At 39.3% G+C, this 23,250-nt stretch overlaps 2 protein-coding genes across 6 annotated transcripts in view; one reads left to right on the forward strand and one right to left on the reverse strand.

The window, feature by feature from the left end:
* Positions 1-23,250, reverse strand: part of LOC108003135 (uncharacterized) — a 188,929-nt gene that overhangs the window by 130,394 nt on the left and 35,285 nt on the right. The gene's annotated exons all lie outside the window — the stretch shown is intronic.
* LOC108003125 (unconventional myosin-XV) overlaps positions 1-23,250 on the forward strand; it is a 69,916-nt gene that overhangs the window by 4,331 nt on the left and 42,335 nt on the right. For 2 of the 4 annotated variants that reach the window (XM_017065227.3, XM_062084206.1), the window contains exons 2-15: positions 5,288-5,392; positions 12,411-12,521; positions 17,270-17,358; positions 17,449-17,512; positions 17,593-17,702; positions 17,949-18,233; positions 18,622-18,799; positions 18,909-19,187; positions 19,610-19,939; positions 20,430-20,717; positions 20,813-20,970; positions 21,132-21,509; positions 21,773-22,116; positions 22,364-23,035. In XM_017065227.3, the coding sequence (XP_016920716.2) occupies positions 5,372-5,392; positions 12,411-12,521; positions 17,270-17,358; positions 17,449-17,512; positions 17,593-17,702; positions 17,949-18,233; positions 18,622-18,799; positions 18,909-19,187; positions 19,610-19,939; positions 20,430-20,717; positions 20,813-20,970; positions 21,132-21,509; positions 21,773-22,116; positions 22,364-23,035 (3,307 nt within the window). In that variant the 5' untranslated portion in view covers positions 5,288-5,371. Of the gene's footprint in view, positions 1-5,287; positions 5,393-6,134; positions 11,914-12,410; positions 12,522-17,269; positions 17,359-17,448; positions 17,513-17,592; positions 17,703-17,948; positions 18,234-18,621; positions 18,800-18,908; positions 19,188-19,609; positions 19,940-20,429; positions 20,718-20,812; positions 20,971-21,131; positions 21,510-21,772; positions 22,117-22,363; positions 23,036-23,250 lie in introns of those variants that run through there. The other 2 variants (XM_028669365.2, XM_028669366.2) reach the window with 1 other exon arrangement.

Genomic DNA, 23,250 nt, shown 5'->3' on the forward strand with positions numbered 1-23,250 from the left:
ATAATAATCCTGTTCGTTAGAAAAAAAATGCAAATCTTATTAATTCTCCTATTTGCCCTATTAAAGTTTTTATAGCAATATTCAAGCAATCATCGTTATTTTGCAATAGAGTTGATCTCTTTTGCAAATATCTACGATGATTATTTAGAATCACTAAAAATATTATTATTATTTCCATCCTTTTTTTTATACACGTATATTGTACACGTTAATTTCATTTTAATCTTATATATATATATCTTCTTGAGTATGGATTAAAATTAAAATTATCTTTTGTCATTATAAATCATTCTTATACCAGCAAAAGATACGTTAAAAGATTTTTGAATTATCTAATAGTGAAAATTTTTCATCCGTCAAACGCACGATCATGTCAAATCTCGTAAGATTTCGTAAATTCTCGAACAAAGAGGAAGAAAAGTGAGAAAGGATTACCACGCAGTGACATTACAACGAACGATGGGACATATTTTATTTTTCCTTTTGTTCCGCAACGTTCAACGTGTTTTGTGATGCACAATTTGTCCTCGTGAACGATTTGACAGGAGTAAATTATCCATTTCAACGGAATGGAGGCAATTCATTCGATGCCCTGAAAACTTATTTCACCGTATCGTAGCTGAAATGACGATTCGTCGTTGTAATTTCGTATCATTTTCTGGGATGGGCCTTACCATTCCATTCGTAAAGGCGACTACTGCGAGATTTTATTGTTGGAAAAAATAGAATTTTGTACATAAGAAGAGAAAGAAGAAGAAGAAGAAGAAGAAGAAGAAGAAGAGATAAATGAAATTTCATTTAACAAAAAGAAAAAAGATAGACAGAGAGATAATAAATTTAATATATTGTAGGTATTATTAATCATAGATTGAAGAACAACTAGATTAGGAGAAAATAGAATTTCTAAGTGAAATTCTTTTATGAAAAATGTTGATCACGTCCATTCGATGTTATAGAAAATATTAAGGTTATGAGATCGTAAAATTTAATCTTAATACTCGTTGCATTTGTAACATCGTTTCTACTACCATGTATATAATAGTTATCATAAACTGTATAGGAAATGGGTGCAATAAACTGGTAGTACATAATATATATTGCAATTCAGAAACCTATTTTACCTTAATGCATCTGACAATATAAAGCACATGATTCACTCTTGGGAAATTTCCAACTGAATTATTTTGATCAAAATAATATTTGTTGCAACTTTGTATCAATTTTGTATATAATTTATTATTTTTTTTCCTTTTTCTTCTTCTTTTCTTTCTTTTTTTTTTTTTCTTTGTAAAATGATAATTTGTCAGATCACAGTATTCATTATGCATTCAAAACAGTTAAAGCTGCTGTACGCATAAAAACCGCCCATTTAATTTGCCTAATTTTCCTATATTTTAAGCTTCTCAGAGAGTCAAACTTCCCCAAATTATCGTCCTTATTAAACTTATTTTGCTTAAATAGCGTCGATCACTATCAAGAGATAATTAATAAACTTCAACATTCTTCTTAAAATTCCCCGAACCACCGCTAAGCCTCTCTTAATATAATATTTTAATATATTTAAGAAGCAAACACGACGAGAAATTGCAGCAATAAATAATTTTTTTTTAAATAATTTAAAATATTAATATTCGCGTATTAATATTCGACCCGAGTAGAAAGTTTCCAAGTCGCCAAAAATTACGACTATGTTTAAATCATAAATTTCCATACGTACGAATCTCTAAAAAAAAAAAAAATTCGTTCTCCTTGCATCTGTCCAAACAATCTTTGACACACGTCTCATTAATAATTCACAGACAACGATATACACTCCGCGAGCAGAGAATCACACAGAGTCGAATCCGACGATTGTGATACGCGTGATTCATAACGTGTCGTTAACTCTAGCGAACCAGGTAGAGAGATGCAGATGCTTGATGCTTGGTGTAAGTGCTAGTGATGGGATCAAGCATACTCTGCAAGAAGGCTGGGATCTCTTTCTGATCCAATACTTTCGAATATAATGTAAAGACAAATCCCTTCTAAACTTGAACTCTCTCATAAATTTTTACTTATAACGCGTCAAAATTGAATCGCAAATTTTGATCTTCACATCGAAGATCTTCATATCGATCAAGGTGTTGATGTATTATTCGTGAAGCATCTTCTACAAACTGCTGTGTTCGCACATTTTTATTTTTCTTTCGGTCCTCTCGAAAATCGAAATCCATCAAAAATAGATAGATGTTCGTGAATCGAATAACAGGTTTAATTGCACGTGAAATTTGGCTTGATTTCGCACGATCGAACTTGATCCCATCGCTAACTCACTACGGTCGTGAGCATCGATCACATGAACAAATCGTCGAGTAAAAGTACCTCCTGGCGTCCTTCTGCGGTACTCACGCAGGAATGTATTTTGCAATCTTATGCTAATTTGGTTAGTCACCCTCGCGGTCACTCGATTCTCTTCGATATATCTCGCGGCGAGATTCGAGAATATATATATATATTTCCAAGACGAAATAGAGACTGAGCGTAGGTGAAAGACAAAGGGAAGGAACAATGGAGACGGCAATTTGGCCTTTCGACACTGTCGATTGTACATTGTCCCATTGCCCGAGGGAAAATGGCGATGATCGTTAACCGATCGTGTGCAATAGGTTTTTACTACGACATTGAGATGTTTATGATGGATCGTTGAAGGAACGACGTGAACTAATAGACGGCTATGATTCATATTGTTAGTAACATAAATCGATTGCTCATTGTTAAGATTCTGTTAAAAGTCGATTTGGAATTAATGCCCCTCATCTCGTTGAGATTTTAAGTCAAAATTTTATCCGGATTTTTATTTATATTTTCACGCGTCTGTTAAATTATCGCTATTGATAATTAATTCTCCTGTTAATTTTCCTGAAAGTAAAACAATTCAAAGGATCCTGCTGCCATTTATTAATACACGTGTTGTTAATTTCTATTTTTAAAGCTTGAAATTCCATTAGATAAAGATATTCTAAAAATAACAGATGTTAATGTAATAATTGTCAAGATACTTTGAAATCTATTAATTAATTGTAATATCTTTACCTATATCAAGAAATATATTTTAAATACCAGTACAAAGCTTTTTCCCAACAAGCTTTACTCTTTAATAGAATATTTTTGAAAGTATTCAACAATGATCGATGCCCTCCTCCTTTTTTCCTTCGAATATTGAACCATTCTTCGCATTAATGAAAAGAGGATTTCAACCGAATTTTTAAGTTTCACCGAAAAACGGAAACAAACGACTAATTTCACATACAAATGTACCACACTCGCGAGTCATCCAATGTTCCAATATTCAACCAGTACTGTTGAAATATTCCATCGGCGTACGAAAATTTTACGCATCGTGGGTCAAAACTTTTCTTCCACTTTCTCCTTACAACAAATATAAACTTCATCGAGCATTTCAACCACCGCCGTTCCCTCTCCTTGCCACTGGACGGGCTCAAAGGAGTAGAAAGAGGGAAGAGGAAAGTGTTTAGTTTCTTCATCCATCGCGGATTATTCTCTTGCGACAGTTCCGGTATTCCAGGAACGCGATCCGATCGATTTCGGTGGCAAACGCTTTTGCAAACGCGTTGGAAAAAAAAGTATATCTTTTTCCCGACGGGAATCGTGAATCACGAAGCGATATATCTCAATTTTTCTGAAACGAGGTACCGTTTCCTCACGCGAATACGGAACACTTTGCGACACTTCCGCCGCTTTGCGAAACGTTGCACGATGAGTATCGATGTCTTGCCACGCCAACGATTATTCCCCAAAGACATCGACGTTGCGATATTCGGATGATAAGAGAGAATGAGAGATTCTTTGATGTTTGATGATTGTTGTTACAATTTTCTTTAATTTTAAAAAATTGTTACGTTGATTGATAATTAAGGAAGTTTTTTTTTTTGATTGATTGCGCGTGATCGAATATTTTTGCTGATGAAAAAATATATATATATATATTGTATACTTTTAAAATGGAACGAAGCGAAAAATAATACATTATTCAAACAACAAGTAAAATTAAATTATGAAAATAATTAGAGAAAGCGCAGAATTAAATAAATATTCATAAATATCCATTTAAGTTAAATGATTAAAATTAATCGAAAGTACCTATAATTTTGATGATTGCAAACGCAAAAAAAGGAAAAAATTTTAAATCAATTTCACCGATGAACAAATGACTTGAACGAATTAATATCGTAAAATTTCAAGTATTTCTTTAATACCAACTCGCCACATTCGTCGAATAATATTATTAATATTCACCAATATTTTTTTGCTTAATAAGTTCTAAAGAAGAAAAAAAAAATTTCACAAAAAATATCAAAAAATGTTGATTAATCGAACGTGGTTCAAGGTCGACGCGAATCGTCCTCTTGGAATTTGACGATCCTTCTTCTTCTTCTTCTTCTTCTCGTGATAAACACGATGTCGAATCACGCAGCAGATCGTTTAATATTCCCAGCGTGTATCTAAAATTTAAAGGCACGATTCGACGTGTACGTAATAATATTTCCATCTCGAGGAGGAAGATAGGCTCGAGCGAATTTTTCTCCTTAAACCGTTGCTTCGAGCAACGTGGGTTGTCACCGATACCGGAAGTCGAATAATAATCAGCAGCTGCACGATGCTTCCGGTTGGCAGAGACTTATCGCTATTTCCGATCACGTACTTCAGGGTTTATGACGTCGATTGAATCGTTCATCGATTCGTTTTTTTTTTTTGCGTTTTCTTTCACTATGATTCCTCGAAACTCGAATGACAGTAAGAATGAGCAGAAATTAATTTTAGATTTGGATTTTTTTCAAAAAAAAAATATTCGAAAGAAACAACATATGAAAATCCTTCATCTTATCGTTTTGGAAATTTTTGTATACTCTTTCCGATATTATTAGTTAATGGAATGGTATTTTTTAGATGAAAAATGATGTTTTAATTTCAGATAATCGAACGATTTCGATAGAATAACGTTAATTTATTTCGTTCGTTTATATTTATTCATATTTATTGGACTTTAACGAGTTTAATGACTTACACGGTTGAGTGGATCGATGATTAAAGAGATTTCTTCGAGGATGAAATACACTCTATAAATTTAGTAAGCTTCGTTTTAAAACGATTCCAAATCTTGCCACGAGTAAAATGTTTAATCATCGATAAACTTCCATTAATCCCTCAAACCTTTCCCTCTCTTATTAAATCTCGCTTATTCGGTTAAATCGACGAGGAAATAATTCATTTTTTCCTTTTTTTACAGAGAGCGAAGATCAACAACCTCACCCGCCCGTGCAAAATGAGGGTAGCTCATTCTTCTTGGACAGTTCTCTAACCTAATCTCAACATGTACGCCGAGTGGCAAAAGGTGAGCCATACTATTTTACATCCCACAATTTAAATCCACTTATATATCCAAAACAACTCTAACGAAATGCAAGAGAATATCTTCCATAATATTCCCCGATCGTTACATATTCGATTATACGATCCCTCAAATTTCTCATCGATGAAAGGCCTACTCCCTAGACACAAATTATCGAGAACAATCTTGAAAACAATCTTAAAAAAAGAACAAGCCTCTTCTAACGATATATAAAAAAAAAAGAAGGATTGTACGTTGCACAATATTTACGTGGTCATGATTTACGTAGCCCGAGGATCGGTTGCGTGGTCGGAGTCAATGATCTGTGCACACGCAATTGCGTCGCCGTGCAACCAAGCCACTTTCGAATGCCTTTGCGCTTCGCGAGTCGCCTCTCGTCCACCGATCTGATCGCGCCTCTTCTACCAAGAAATATATTTATATATATATATATATACTTCTCGTCTCCACGCTTCGTTGCCGCGAAGACATCGGCGAAAATATGAAACACGAAGGGAAGAGATCGAAATTGCGCTCAACATTTCGTGGATCCAAGAGGAGAAACGCTTCTCACGCGAAACACTTCCACGGCTTGTGCAACCTTGTGCATTCCCCCCTCTCGAACAAATAGAGCGCGATTGTCTCGAGAAGCAAAAAAATCGTGCTCTGCTCGCGTTTGAAAACAGGCCACGATGCTTCGTTGTAGCCGTAGGATGGAAATTGTTTTCGTTTCTATCTACTTTTTTCCTTTTTTTTTTGGTGGAATTCGAAAGTTATTGTCACGAAAAGAAATTGTTATTGAAACGAAAAGAAATTTTTACGATTCGTTTTTACAATTTGTATTGTATTGTAAATATATGTTCACGATACGTGGTTCGTGAAAGAAATTTTTGTAAAATTGAAGTTGTGCAATACGAAGGAATGTATGTTAATTTTCCTTTGTCGATAAAATTTCTTATTTCTCGGATCTGAAATATCAATAAATATCAACGAAGAGGTGATTCTTAATGCTTCTAAGCGTAAAAGGATTAGCTGGGAAGGTATCGTAATATAAAGGAATTTAATAGATAAATTGCACGTTGGAATATCGAAGAATGGCGAAATTATTTGGAATTCGTTGGAAAGTATTTAATCAGGGAGGGAAACGATGCTCAATAATCAGAGAAGGAAATGCGGTGCATTAATTATCGAGGCTGATCCAATGATTACGTTGCATCGCTTCAATTTCCTATAATATCGGTTACGCTAGTCGACGACGATGTCTTCCTCAATTATTCCTTGACTCGTCATTACTCCTGATACGGAATACCCGTGTAACACACAAGAATCGTAGTAAAAGTGAGAACACCAAATGGTGAATCCGCTCGAGGAAATTATTTCTCCAATGCTTCTCAGACATCCGTGCGAAATTCCTTATTTTACCTTACACAGCATCATCGATAGAGAAAATAAATTGAAATTTACACGATTCAAGAATAACTATCGTTGAAATATTATAAGAAAACGTCCGCGAAACCATTCCAAACATTTTCCACACATGCACATCGACAACCACGAAATTTTTTCAAACCAAATCGATCAATTTCCCCCAAATTTCTCGTACTCGTGCAATATTCACCCACACCAGATCAATTCTTCGAAAACGAGTTCTGTTCCAAAACGAGTGAAACCCACAGCTGGAAAATCGGAGCCGATCTCGATCGCTCGCCTCCACCCGATAAATAAAAAACTTGGAAGCTACGAAACGCTATTTCCACGTGCGCACAATCGGTTTTTACAATCGACAGTCGCTTCTGCAACTCGCCACGGTGTCTAGTTAGAGAATCGCTTCCCGTTCTCCGTGGGCGCAGCCTATATCCAGGCTAACCTCCACGTATACGTACGTACGCGTATTTAGCGCGTAATTTATATAAGAAGAGAGGCACGCTTGGTTCCACCCCAAAGCACTTCGATCCACTGGCGCCACCACCGCTTCTCTTTCTGCCGCGAGTCGCTCGAAGAGGTTGTCGAGACCAGACTCATATCCCCTTTTCTCTCGCGATATCCCGATCTCGATCTAGATCGGCCTCGTCGATCGAGTCTTCCGTTGGTCGAAAGGGACAACAGGGAGTCGAGGAACGTCGGCCGATTACACAACGGTGGCCCAATTAAAAAGCCGCGTGTACGCCACTGTGCATACACAGCAATTGTTGCGGAGAAGAGGCGTATAACTTGCAGTGTTGCATCGAACATCCTCGCGTCCGGATCGTGCGACTCTTTCGAAAGGGAGCCGTCGGTCAACGTTCGAATAATCGCCCTTTTCGCGTCCCGGTTAACCCTTTCAACCCCCTCCCTGCTTCGTCGACGAGTTCTTCTCTTTCGAGAACCTGTTGTTCGAAGTTTCCAAGTTTTGCGGATAAAGTGGCACGAAAAAAAAAGGAGGAGGAGGAGGAGAAAATCGTTTTTTTTGGCTCTGCACAGTGGACAACGTACGCGGGACATACAGTTGGTGTTCGTGTGTGTGTGTATGCGGGGAACTCGGTGTACGCGTGAAACTAGCTTGTGAAACGAGTCGAAGGACGGCTGGATCGAGGAGAGGAAGAGAGGGGCGAGTGTCGCGGAGGTGTTGCGAATAGAAAATTCCTGGGATTGTTGTGAACGGCGAGAAGATTATTTCGTCTCTTTCCTTTCTTTCTTTTCTTTTTTTTTTTTTTTTTTTCGTTTGTTTTCAACGGATGAAAGGATGGACAGTGGGGACATAGTTGAAATATAAATATAAAAAGAGGTTTTCTGAATGAGAGAGGTTGTTTCGAAACGCGTGTGGCAAGGGAGAGGAGGGTCGAGGATGGGGGGATTTAATTAAAGATCGTTTTACGCAAGCGAGAAAAATGATCGTGGCTCGCACGAGAGAAGCAAATGGTACTAAAAGATTATAGAGGTTGATAGGAGAGGTGATACGTGCGTGTATTCCCGAAACACATCGTGACCGTTAACGCATTCTATGCGTGAGAGACAGCACGGATTTTTCGAGACTGATGACCCAATGCGCCCAATAGTAACTGTCTCACTGGCCTCCTAACTTCTTTAAGACGAATTGAAAATGCGTGACGGTGTCGTGCCGTCGACAATTTGTCTCAAATCTTGACCGGACGTGCGTTGATTCTCAACAGGCTCGAACCTGTGATCGATCGTTCGACCATCATCGCTTTGGCCTTTCTGGAACATTTGCAGGATAGATATTCTTCCTCGACCGAGTTATTCGATTCTCAGAGAATTTCTTCCACCTATTTTTACTTTGATTTCCATGTTCGAGTTCTAGTAAGTTTATATAGGAAATGATCATAGATTAGAAAAATTATACGCGGATAATTGAAGAGGAGGATGGTTTTAATAAGACTACGATACCCCGGCATACCACGGAACGAAACAGGGTCACCGACGTCTCTGGTTTCGACTTATGGAAGGCAACTATTCAGAGACGTTCGAGAGCCGGGTCATGTGTGCCCAAGCTTTCTGCAAATAGAAAGAATACTAATGTATACGAACGTACGAGAGGTCTTAACTGTTCGTTAACCTTGAACCCTGAAGCAGTTTGTATTTTCTCGTGGCGAATAGACGCGCGAAGGGAATATAATTTAATCTTCGGTGTAATATAATCGAATCGATCGGGCTGAAGTATATCTTTAACATTTGTCTCCCTCCTCTTCTTTGCTCGATAAAAGAAAATTTATATTATCAACTCGAAATTCGACGTTATCTCGGCCAATCTCCAGCTCTAATTCGATTTTTAATAATAGAAATATTTATACGATAAAAGTGAGAACGGATATAAGAAGATTTACAGCTAGAAGATATCAATAGGTGGTGCTCGATTTCCGATCAAACTGGTACTTCAAAGAAAACGTACAAGAATAGGTCTGATAACCAGTCGAATTATCGAGAATGTGTTGAACGAAATTGGACTAACAGATATGTGAATTACGTGTTTCGTGGTCTGTTTGTGATTTAATTGACGTTCCCGTTAACGCGGTTGTTAAAAAAATGTGTTCAACAGAACATTCCATTATCCCTGGAATAACCTCCACGCTTCTAAACAGGTCGATCGTCCGTTCCGTACGTTTTACGAGTAGCTACCACTCCTCTGGATAGAAAGTGGAGAACTGGATGACTCACGAAAGCTTTCAAACTGACTCTTAACGAGCCACGACGACGTAACTCACGTGCCTCTTGCAGCTCGTCGCGCGAATCGAAGGAAATTCGAGAATGCCGAGCGAGGAGATCGACGAGTGAACCAAGGAATCGTCCATTCCTTTTTCGAGATTTCGCGCGGAAAAAAGTCGACGATTTCTATTAAAATCCGACAAAACTGAACTCGAGCATAGATCCCAATCCGTTCTTCATCATCCTCCATCGATGATCATCCGTTTACTTTCGTCAAGATTCTAGGATTCGTTTTCTTCGAGATTCTAAAAACGAAAAAAAGGAAATCAAAGGACTCATCGATTCCAAACTCATCTTCTTCGATATCGAGATAAAATGCGATCGAGTAAATTCGTAAACAAAGATCGATCCTAACAATCGGAATCGAGGAAAGTCTAAGTCCAAATGAGGATTAAAGCCGAGCTTCGACCAAGCGCATCCACGCAAGGATGGAGTCCGCGATAGCGTGCAAGAGGAGAGGCGAGAGCGGGCGATCGTCGACCTCGAAGAATCGGTTTCCGTCACGAAACTTCGCTCGCTCGGAAGCTTTCCACGCCGGCGTGGAACCGTTATCCGCCCGACGCGCATTGCATAATTCCACCGGCCCAGACCCAGATACAAACTCCGCTCCAAATTCCAGCGTCGGATCGTCGGAACGCGACGCCGCCAGGCGACGTGCCTCTTCCGCCCGGAGCAGGAATCTGGATCTGGACCCGCGCGCAACCACCATGGACAACCCGAATTTTACTCGAAAGCCCGAACCGAAGTTCTCGTACCACACGGTTCCCCGTGACGTGGCTGTATCTCGAAGAGAGATCCTGCGGAAGTACAGCGAGGAGAAGGAGGAAAATCCGTGGAAAACGATCGGGTCGTCGGGTGAACGATGGAGGCGGATGGAGGAAGGAAGAGGCGAGGGAGAGGTGGTGGAGGAGAGGCCTAGAACCCTTCCCTCCACGGCGAAACGATGGAGCAAGGAAAGTTGGTGGAAACCTGTTCAGAGCGGGAGGAAGATCTCGAGGCAGGAAATACTGCGTCGAAGAGCGAGCGTGGACGTGCCGGTGGCTACCACGTCCCGTAGTAGTGGGAACATCGAAGAGAAGGTAGTAGAAAGTTCAGAGGTGAAAGGTGGCGGCAGGCCACCTTCCTCCAGTTACCCGAAGAAGAATGTCCCGCGGCCGAGAAACAACGGGTGGGGCAAGGAGGACGAGAGAGAGTCCAAGTCGGTGTGCGATCTCCTGGCAGTCACTAGCAGACTGCAGGACATTACCCGCGGCCTTGTCCCGAGACCGTCGACCTTGCCCAAGATAATTCACGCGTCGAGATCGGCCAGGATCTCGGCCGAGGATTGGGCCACCCCCAGGCTTGCCAAGGATGCTGTGAGAAGAGAGCCGCCTGTTTACGGAAGGATACGAAGAAGGAAGAGTTCCTTGCCCTCGAACGCGGGCACACTGAGGGGCTCGTGTACGAAAGAGGGTGGCGGAGCGAGGGAGAGAGCGGTGGATTCGGTCGAGTTTCGCACGAGCACCAGGCACCTTCGCGATCCTGTGCCCAACACTCCTTATTATTCTTCGCCACCCGCGTCGATTGGCACGAGAACGAGCAGCCCCCACGGAAATGCGATTTACGCCAAAGTGTATCGAAAAACGTCGAAGGGCTTGCAGAGCCAGGGTGGCAAGGCTGATTCGAAAGATAGTGGTGATAATAGGATCGAGGGTGAGGTAGGGGTCGATAAAGGTAGGACCATGTCGCGGAGGAGGATCATCGAGAGCGCGAAGGAGAACGGCTGCAAAGGGAGTCGGGATGACTCTGTCGAGATTCAAGGGGAATCTCGGTCAGAAAGTCAGACTTTAAGTCGGGGCAAGGAGAACGCGCAAGGAAGTAAGAAGGAATCGAGAGAGACGACGAGTGGCGAGAGGCGCGATTCGACGAGGGCAGAGATCGATTCCGGGTGTAAGGATTCAGTGGCCAAGTGTGGAACGAGGCCTCGAACCGGGTTGGTGGAGAACTTTCGCTCGACGGAACGAGAGATCGGCGCGAGCAGATTGGCGACCACTCTTCCCGGTTGCGTGAAAAATTCGAGAAAGTGTTTGGCCGAGACCCGGTCGGGGACCGATGGAAAATCCATCTCGACGAAACGGAGCAAGGAGAGGTCGAATTACGTGAAAAAGACGGGGGCGGTCAGCCACGTCAGAGCTTACAGCGATGCCAATAGCGGCCGATCCAACTCACCCGTGACTACGTCTTCGATTTTTGGGTTCTGCACCGGGAAGAGAAAAGTTCACTCGACCAACAGTGCTGACAAAGTTGAATGTGTCTCTGTATGCCCAACCTGGAACGTGAAAACGGTTAGCATGGCAAAGTTATGGTGAAAAAATATAACGGCTTGTTAACTCTTATGATTTTCAGTGAATAATCTCTATTTGTGATCACATTGGTGGAATTTCTTGGTGGTATCTGTGATATTTCTCCATGTTTCTGTTTCTTTCTCGAAGAAATTCCTCGGATATTCTACGGATTATTCGACTTCTTCTTTATATCGTTGGAATTTTGTGGCTTGAGATTTTTTAATAAGACGTATCAAAATGTACTTGCCCCAATTCGTTCACTTGTTCTTCCGATTAATCCTTTCGAAGATAATAATTATTACATCTCGCAAATGGCTTAATATTGTTTCTTGCAAGAAATAATATCTACGAACCACAAGAATTCATACCTTTCACAATGTGTACGAAGAATCCTATTAAAAAATAATCACACCTCTGCCAATCTTCCCTTTAATTTATTCCAATCATTAGTATTTTTAATTCTTTTCACCCTTTCATTATTCCATTTCTTTTTCCAGGGTGAATTGGTGTGGTTCGACCCAGGTGTCGGCCACGTGTTGCCGGGAGAGGTGCTGGAATACCACAGGGCCGCCAATGTTCTCTCAGTGCAGGCAGTGATCGCCGGCAAGGTATGAGAAATCAATTTACCATTCCCTCCCCCCTCCAATAGTAGTAAGGCAAGCAATATTGAATGGAGAAACGTACGAAGAGTAATGACGAATGTGAAAATGTGGGACACATCAATCGTGCATATTATTCTCGATTCAAAACGATCGGCCGGATAAGTTATGCAAGATCTGTGACACAACCTCGATTATGATGCACGAAGCAAAGAATCGTTTCTTGTATTAATTCTCAAAGATGAATATTTTTCTCTCTCTGCTTTTTTCTCTCTCTTTCTCTTTCGACAAGCGAATAGAAATCGGATTATTTACCGTTTGGCTGGCAGACAACGTTAACCAATGAAACCACGTTCCACGTTATTATCTCTCGAAGGGACGGAGGAACTGGACGGACGCGTGTTAGAGAGTAGTCAACAATACTAGTTGGCCACTTCGAGGCCAAGGAACAACCGGTTTATTCTGCATTTCCTTAAAGTGAGCCTCGCTTCGGGCGAGGTTCTTACTATGTTTCCATTGACTTTTTGCTCGGCTAATTTGGCGCGGGAACAATGGAGAACCGGAGGACTGTATTACCATTGTAGCTCATCACGTGGATGGAAAATATAATTTTTAATTTTCATGCAAATGAATATTTATATATATACCGGTTGGAACTGGTTGTAGCTCTATATAGTTCGAGTATCGAAGGAGATAAGAGAGTTAACGAAAAAGTTTTATGATGATGGAAGATAAGATATCTATCTTAATTTGGTTAATTACCATTTAATCTCCAATTATTGTTACGATCCAGTTTGAAATATTCAACTGGTAGAAAAGTATGTTATTGTTAGTTGAATTTATGTAGCACATTTTCTTGAGCCGAGCAAAGCATACAATCCACGAATATATCAACATCTTGTTATAATTTCTACGTGATATTAATAACAGCAAATATAATACTCGGTTTCTATCAATCTATCATTGTCACGACGATTGGTTGAAAATATTAATCCAATTTATATAATTTCGTTTAATTATATTGGTAAGAAAGTAATAATTGCAAAATTTATATAATGATTATGAGACTGACCACTGATGACGTAGCTTGAGATGCTTAAATGATGGTTTAAAGATATTATTTTACTACATATAATTACTATTCGAGATAGTTATATATTCGTAGCAGTAAAAGTAAGACTCGGTCATCGAAATTTATACGAATATATAGTATTTCTTATAACGACGAATATCCAAATTTCTTCGTTTCAACTTGAAGAATTTCTTAATCGCAACTTGTCCCAATTGTGCACAACATCTCGTTCACGTCATCACAGGAAGAGAATCGAGATTTCCATGACACGGGATAGCTAGGATAGTCGAATGGTGGCTCGGGTCCCGGGTAGAAAGTCGAGACGGATGCCATGCATACCTCTCGTCAAATACCGCGAAATACTTCCGCGAAAGTGGACTGCGAGTACTGTACTATGTTGGAAAATTATCGTCCACACCGATGTATCGATCCACGCGTGAAAGTGCATATCGAAAAGGGGCAGCGTACCGGCCGCTGTTTGCGACACCTTCTTGCACTTTCAAGCTCCAAGGACAAGCCGTATTGGCACAACACAATCTTTTTCCCTCGCCTTCTTTCCTTCTTTTCGCCTTCCTCTCTTTCACTTTCGTGAATTCGTTTCGAAATCCTATACTCGGATCTTGGATCTATCCGATCGATTTTTCGGGAATTAGCTCAAGTTAGAGAGAAACGCAAGTTTGCACGCACGAAGAACAAATATCTTGGCCGTATTCTTGCAAACATCGTGAAAGTTGCAATAACAACTGATTAACTTTCGTGCAAATAATTCTGTGACAATATTTAATCGCGGGAAAATATTATCCATCTTATTTACGATTTTACACAACAATGAAAGAAAAATGAAGAATATGATCCAAAAGAAAAATTCTATTTCAAAATTTAGAAAATATGATATATAATAAATCGTATCTAAATAATAGATGTATTTATATAGTTTGTAAGGAAGTATATAGTTTGTACGAGGAAGATACCGTTTGAGGTAACGATGTAATAATAGTCGTAAGTTGTTTCAAGATCTCGAAGAAACGGTTTAAATTCAATGCTAATTGCACACCCCGAGAAATCATTACCTTTCCTTCTCGACGAAAAAAAATTTCCAACCATTGTCCGCGTTTGGATATTGTTTTGATACGACATGGGAGAGAAATTCAGAGGCGTAGAGCCATGTTTCGATAAATCGTTAAATGTACAGATTACACTCTTCCTCTTGTGAAAAAATCGGCGCAGATTATTCTTTCGCGTACAATTTTTAATTCATCGGTCAAACGACCGAGACTCGGTTGTAGTATCGATTATTTTTCACCGCGTGGTCCGATTTCTCGATGCATTGTCGTGCATCAGAGTCCAGTTGTACGGTGTCCTATTATAGTTAACGATGCACAGAGGCGTAGAACTCGGTTTTATAATTGCGATCGTTGTACGATTAATTTTACACGACGAATTCTGAGATATGCTGCTAATCAGTTAAAAGGATTAAACATCTCTCTGTACGATCTCGATCGATACATGAAAATGAGTACACATTTTCTGTACATTTTTCCACGTGTATAGAGATTATCAAAATTTTCTTCATTTCATAGATCTTCGAACAATTTCGTCAAAAAATGGATCAATAATAACAAAAAGCTTTCTCCTTCCGTTCCATTCCACTAAAAAATATAATTCCTATAAACTTTCCAGATCCATTTACGAAAGAAGTTTCGCGCTATTTCCCCATCCATTTATCGATTCGAATCGAATCCTCGAATTCATTCAAACATCATAACAATTATCCCCTCGCGACGATCGTTACGATTTGCCAAAAGATCGACTCGACGCAACGTTCATAACTTTCCTTATTGGTCGAATTGAACTGGTTAAACTGGTTGAACCGAGATCGTGGCGCGCAAAATTTCGACACGTGTATTTCGCAAAGGAAATATATCGAGCACACGAAACGAAACGCTTTCAATTCATCGTTACGGCACCATGAAGTATCGGCGAGTTCGTTAAAACTCCGGTAACGGGATCGGTTTATTATTATTGCGAGGGGGCCAAGCCTCCAATGCGCGAACGTTCATACATTTTCCGTGGATCGTGGTTTCCCCCCGAACGCGAAACCAACGGCGACGCCAATGGAATCGCAACTGCAAACTCAGGCAACCCGGTATCCGGTTAAGTCTCACGTGAGTGGCTTTCGCGTCTTATGTGAATTCGCGCGAATCTTCCTTTTTTATCGTGCATTCTCTCTGCCGGAGATCGGGTCGCAACAGTCGAGAAAATCGGGCAAAAAAAGTGGACGGAAGAACGGAGCGAGAAACGTGTACAAGGATGGATGGATGGAAACGGCCAAGTTTGGAGAGCTTCTTAGCCTTGGATAAATAATTGTGACGAAGAACGAGTGAAGTGGATACCGTGATTATATATGATCGCAAGAGTGGTGATGGACGAAGTAAAAGATCGTCTTTCTGTATAATAGTCAGAAATTTGGAATCAATCTTTCTTTCTTAAAAAAATAGGAATGGCTCGAGTGGGAAATCGTCATAGTTCCACCTTCTACGATAATCCTTCGAGTTAAAAATCGAGAACTATCCTCCTCGAAAGAGAATTTACCTTCTCCAAAAATATCGAGGTGTCAATTACCATTCTCAGAAATCGTAAGAAAAAGAATCGTAAGAATTAACATTATCCTCTTGACTCGTCCTCTTCTGAGATGTCAATGGCCAAGCTAAAGGATCGTCGCTCCTCCGACAATCCTTTATCCATATATCGGCAAAAGTTGGAACCGTCTTCGTCGAATTCATCTTCGTATCGTGTCGATCGAAACTCGAGCCACTATACTTCCAAGATCCAGCTCGATTCAAGGAAAGGATCGGACGGCAGACGTTCCACGACATGCCAGTGTCACAAATTTGTCATGGACTCGGCGAGCCGCGATGTTCCTGCTCAAAAGTCAAGGTTACGCTCGAAGGAAAGTGTCTTCGGCCTCAAGGACGTCTTGAACGCGCGTCCACGCGTTTCGCGGCAAGAGTTGGTCGAGGAGTATTACAAAATGACGAAGTCGATGGATTCGAAGCCGGCCTTCGACCAATACTTTCGAGAGGATGGCTCGAGCCTCGACTTGTCCCGCGATCGGGACTTTTCTCGGTTTTTTCCGAGAAGGGATGATGGCGATGACAGGCTCTCGAGGAGGCAGGGTACACGCAGGAGGATTAGAACTACCTTGGACATTACCTTGAGGGAAAAGATAAAGAGGACACCGGAAACCTTGGCGTATCTATGCGTTCGTGTGATCGTCGAAAATGTAATGTGGTGCGAGGAAAATCATCGTTTGTGAATCGTCGAAAGATCCGAAAAGAAGATCGCAAAGAATTAAGAATTTCGAAATTATTGTTAAATTGATTATATTTTATTTGGAAAGATTAATTTTTTTTTTAGATGTTTCGTTTTTCTAATCAATTCTTTTTCTATTAGTAGAAAAAAATTAGAAATTATTTTTGATTATCGAGATTGATGTCACAGATCCGAAGATTTTATTTTATTTAATTAGCAGAGAAAACTTGAGAAAACTTGAAATTTCTAATTTTCAGGCGAGATTATTGAATATCTTGACGCGTTCGATTGATATAAAACTAAAATGAATCGTAAAAATTAAAGATTGAATTATAGAAGATTTTATCATGACTTGATGATAATTTCGTTTCAGCCCCAGATCTTCACCCTCACCAATTTAAGCGGAGTAAAGCCAAGGCAGGATCTTGGACAAAATGGAGTCGAAGACATGATCCAATTAACGTGAGTTTTATGTAATCCGATAACGCGGATGAAAAATTTCTACCTCAAGCGAGATTAATCGCTATTCTCAAATGCAATTAAAAATTACAGAGACTTGAACGAAGCGTCTCTATTATGGAACCTGAAAATACGATACGACAAGGAATTAATATACGTGCGTATCTCTACTTATTTTTTTCATGCCTTCATTTTTTTCCATCAACACTTTAATCTAATCGAATTAACGCTTCTCAGACTTACACGGGAAGCATCCTAGTGGCGGTGAACCCTTACAAAATGTTCGACATTTACGGATTGGACCAAGTGAAACTCTACGAAGGACGAATACTTGGCACATTACCACCGTGAGTTACAAAGAAAAAAAATTTACGAATAAATACGATAAACGAGTATTTAAAAAAAATAATTTTTTATGAATCTTTCTTCGACAATTCTTCGAAAAAAAAAAAAGAAAATTCATAAGTTTAAAAATGAATTTAATCTACTAGAAATTAAATAATTCTCAAATTTTAGATTTAGACAGATTCGACCCTTTTCCTCCTCTTTCCCTCGTTCATTCGATATTTTTACTGCTACTCTACAATTTACAGTCATCTGTTTGCCGTGGGCTCGTCGGCATACAGCCAAGTGACTGCCGCGAATAACGCCAGCGCGAATCAAGTGGTTGTTATTTCCGGTGAATCCGGTTCAGGAAAAACGGAATCCACGAAACTCGTAATGCAATATCTAGCAGCTGTTAACCGTGCACCGAACAATCTTGTAACCGAGCAAATTCTCGAGGCTACGCCGTTGTTGGAAAGTTTTGGCAACGCGAAAACACCGAGGAACGATAACAGCAGCAGATTCGGAAAATATTTGGAAGTATATTTCAGAGAGTGAGTAAGAAACGAGAAATTTAATAACAAATGATTCCCCATTGTTTTCTTATTTATTTATTTATTTATTTATTTCTCCTCTTTAACGATGACTTTTCTTTCCTCCGAATGCTTGTTTCATTTATCTGTGCATATAATATTTGTGTATATATATTATTATATATATTAGATACTTTTGAATTAAGCATTTACGAACTAAAGAAGATAATCATTGTATTTAAAATGCATAAAGAGATATTAGTAATGAAACCAAGCTTATTTATTTCTTCGAATGTTTGCATTAGAAAATCAGTTTTGTCATGTATATAATAATAAGCGTATAAAGAGAAATTATTTGCTTTCGTCGTTAACTGATACGTTCTTATTAATTCGCCAATTACTTTTTCAGCGGAGTCATTGTGGGGGGAAGGATAACTCAGTATCTCCTCGAAAAAAGTAGAATAGTCACGCAAGCGCCAGAAGAGAGGAACTATCACGTGTTCTACGAGCTGTTGGCTGGTCTCGATCAACAGCTGAGGGACAAATACGGGTTGCTCACGCCTGACAAATACTTTTACCTGAATCAGGTTTCTTTTTTTTTACAAAATTTTTCTCGAAAAATTTCCTCACCAACGGGGGCTGCATACGCCCGCCATACCTGGACTGAAACCATACAATCCAAATTCGTTCACACAGGGTGGAAACTGCGAAATCGACGGAAAAACCGATACCCAAGACTTCAAAGCCCTCCTGTCGGCCATGCAAGTGTTGGGATTCACTTCGGAGGAGCAGGACACGATTTTCAAAATTCTCGCCAGCGTTCTGCATCTTGGAAACGTGTACTTTCACAGGAAGCAGATGAGGCATGGCCAGGAGGGGGTGGAGGTCGGTTCTGATGCGGAGATTCGTTGGGCTGCCCATCTTCTTCAGGTGAACTCCGACGGAATCATCAGAGCACTCACGACCAAAACGACGGTGAGTGAAAATAATAAATTGGTAATTCGAAATTTCCGATTTTATCATAAATACGATTATGAATAATTCGAATATTGTATCACAAAATTTAGAAAATTTCTTAGAAGATTGGAAGAAAGAAAAGGATCGATTCTTCTTTGTTCTGATGATATAATAAAATTTTTGCCATTTTTTTTATTTTTCCAAAACGACGATGAATGTAATTCGATTCGAAATTTTCAATTTGACCATGAATATACTTCGATTCTGAATAATATATCACAAAATTTAGAAGGTTTCTTATGGGAGAGACACATTTTTGCTTCTATTTTTCCAAATACTTTAACGTTATTATAAGAATAGAGGATTTTATATCATAAATAAATAGTGATTATCATTATTATTATTATTATCGATAAATAATCGAATCAATTTGTATCCAGGAAGCGAGAAACGAAAGAGTTTTCACTGCCTTGAACATCGACCAGGCTTTAGACGCGAGAGACGCGTTCGCCAAGGCTTTGTACAGTTCACTGTTCTCTTGGTTGGTCGCTCGTGTCAATCACATCGTCTACAAAGGAACGAAACAGACGGCCGCCATCTCTATACTCGATATATTCGGGTTCGAGAATTTCACGGAGAACAGCCTCGAGCAATTGTGCATCAATTACGCGAACGAGAACCTCCAGTTCTATTTCAACAAGCATATCTTCAAATTGGAGCAACAAGAATACGCGAAGGAAAAAATCGATTGGACGACGATTAATTATACGGTGAGCGAAAGTCCCCTCCTCGATTTAATTGGCTTCATTATTTTTTTTTTTTCTTGTATAATCGAATCGTCGTGGAAATAACTCGTTTGAAATTGATATTGGCGATTATGATTAATCATCCATTATTTTTTTTCTTCGTTGATTTATAATTAGGTAGAAAACAAAATTTTTCTACACTTTCAGTAGTAAGTTTAAGTGGCAAGTGAAATTTTAGGAATAATTCTGAAAGAAACAGAATTATTATTATCAATTTTAATTTTTACAAAAATGTAATATTCTGTATTTTTAGAGCAAAAAATCATATCGAAAAAAAAATGATTTTCACAGGAAATGCAGTATACATATACAAATCAGAATATATATTAAGTATCTTAAGTTCCTCGTGAATAAAATGATGGTGGAATTTGATTTTGAAAAATCGAACTTTTGATTTTTTCCTAAGATAATACTTTCATCATTAATCGTGCACGGAATTAATTTTGATATGCAGGATAATCTACCGGTGATACACTTAATCGCGAAGAAACCAGTCGGTATTCTTCATCTTCTCGACGACGAGAGCAATTTTCCCAAAGCAACGGATCTCTCCTTCTTAGAAAAATGCCATTACAATCACGCGTTGAGCGAATTATACTCAAGACCAAGAATGAATTCCGCGGAATTCGCGATCAAACACTATGCAGGCCAAGTTTGGTACAACGTGGAAGGTTTCTTGGACAAAAATAGGGACACGTTGAGACCTGACGTGGTGGAATTATTAATAAGCAGCAAGATATCTGTGAGTCCATTTTCTCGAGCAATGGAATTTTATTCATTCTTGTTGAAACACTTTGTCGAACGTTTTTCAATCGAAATTCCACGATTCCTTTCCAGATGGTGAGCAAGATGTTCCAACATGTGAGGACGGCCCACGAAGCGAACAAAACCATGAACAAACCGAACGGTAGATTCGTCACTATGAAACCGAGAACGCCGACAGTATCGGCTCGATTTCACGACAGTTTGCAGCAACTTTTAGATTCCATGTCTCAGTAAGAAAATTGAATCATACAAAAATTGGCTGTTTGCTTATTTTCGAAAAGAAAGAATTGTTATTTTAGATTGGATATCGTAACATTAAATTTTTAGAATTTTCTATATCTTTGTTTTGAATATCTTTTCTCAATTTTTAATCGGTCGATCGTGATTCCAGATGCAATCCATGGTTCGTGCGATGCATCAAGCCGAACACGGAGAAAGCGCCAATGAAGTTCGACATGCCTTGCGTCCTCGAGCAACTAAGGTACACAGGGATGTTGGAGACGATTCGCATTCGAAAAACTGGTTATCCCGTCCGACTTCTTTTTGGACATTTCGTGGACAGATACAGATATCTCGTTTCCACGCACCTGCCTAGAGGTGCACCCAACAAGGAACTTTGTCGTATCATTTTGGACAAAGCTGCGCCCAAGGATGCGCAAGCCCAATATCAACTTGGCCTCACCAGAGTATTTCTGAGAGAATCTTTGGAGAGGACTTTGGAATACAATAGAGCTCTGATTTTGGAAAGGGCTGCCATAACTGTTCAAAGGTATTCAGATCTTTTAAAAAGAATTTTTATCCTTCAGAAGGTAAAAAATCCTTCAAAAATTGAAATTTCGAAAGAATTTATATCAAATTTTTGTCCAAGTGACAAATTCCAAGATCTTATTTTTATTGGAATTATATAAATTTATTTTAAATATAGCTACGCTAATACAGAATATCATTTATTTTCTTTAACTTTTAATTCGAAAATAATTTTTAATCAAAGATATTCGATGCAATCTAATTATCCCATTATCCATGCATCAGATACACGAGAGGATTCCTAGCTAGAAGAAGATTCCTGAATATTTCACGGAGCACGGTGTTGATTCAAGCTGTTTATCGTGGTTATCGCGAGAGGAAAAAGTTCAAGTCGTTGAAGAAAGGTGTACTTATGGCGCAGAAGATATATAGGGGGAAAAAACAGCGTGAGAAGTTCAAAGTATTGAAAGAGGAAATGGCGAAGAGGGCGGAGATCGAACGAGCGAGCAAAGAAAGAGCCAAGGCGAAGCAGCAAAGAGAGGAGCAAGAAAGAACTTCCAGAGCCGTGGCCGGTGTTAATCATTTGGAAATTCCTGCTGAACTTGCCTTCATTTACAGTAAACTCGATGGTGCGTAACAAAATATTAATTTATCAATCCAATCCAATATTTTTTTTAATCTTATAATTACCATTTTACATTTGACTTCGTTTCGTATATATTTTTTCCATAATCTAATCCTCGAGTAAATTTTTTATTTCTCAACAATCAATATTATCCTGGAATGTATGGAATCTATTTGATTTCTGTTTATATTCTTTTTATTTTCGCCTCGATTTTAATATCACAAATTAATACGAAATTTACATTCGAACAGATTGGCAGCCAACGCACACGGAGAGAAATCTATTAAAAGTTGTCGGTCAAGTGATACCTACGCACCACAATCACACTTTGCCGAACGACATTGATCAGCACCAATTCTCCAAATTCACGAACATTTACTTCAAAAGCCACATCTTCGGCATGAAACGGGAACCCATAAAGACGCCGTTCCTGGCAAAGGCCCGTGATCAAGATTACACGGACTCGTTGATGATCTTCAAGATGATCCTTCGCTTCATGAACGAGAACAACTTGAGCGGGAAAAGGGAGCAAGCGTTGGGCGATTACATAGTGAATAAAGGGATCGTGAATGAAAAATTGAGGGACGAGATTCTTTGCCAATTGGCAAATCAAACGTGGAAGAACGAGAATGACGCGAACAAGGAGAGAGGCTGGCTGTTGTTATCGAATTGTTTATCAGCTTTTCAACCTAGTTCTACATTGTTCAAGTATCTTTTGAAATACGTGTCCGACCACGCGTACGATGGTTACAAGGCTTATTGCCAGAGGAAACTTTTACAAGGGGAAAGGACGATATTCAGAATAATGAGCAACAATCAGCAAATCGTTCATCACGTGCCGAGGAATTATCCCCCGTGCGTGTTGGAGTGGAGAGCGAACAGAAATCGAGTTAACATGGCTTTGAGCGTTGGATTTTACGACGGTGAATTTCACTTTTGAATTATGTATATATACGAAATGCTTAAGCTTGGCTTCTCTTTTTTTTGTATTTAAAATTTGATATTCTTTTTCGAATCGAATTCTTCGTTGATCAGAATTGCTATTTCTTATACCCGATTTATATATTCCATATTTTTTCAATCAAGAAATTTCCAAAGTGAAAAGTTGAAAAATATCTAACTTGAAAATTAGATCTAC

This window comes from Apis cerana, linkage group LG14, assembly GCF_029169275.1.
Source record: "Apis cerana isolate GH-2021 linkage group LG14, AcerK_1.0, whole genome shotgun sequence".
NCBI classification, from domain to species: Eukaryota; Metazoa; Arthropoda; class Insecta; order Hymenoptera; family Apidae; genus Apis; species Apis cerana.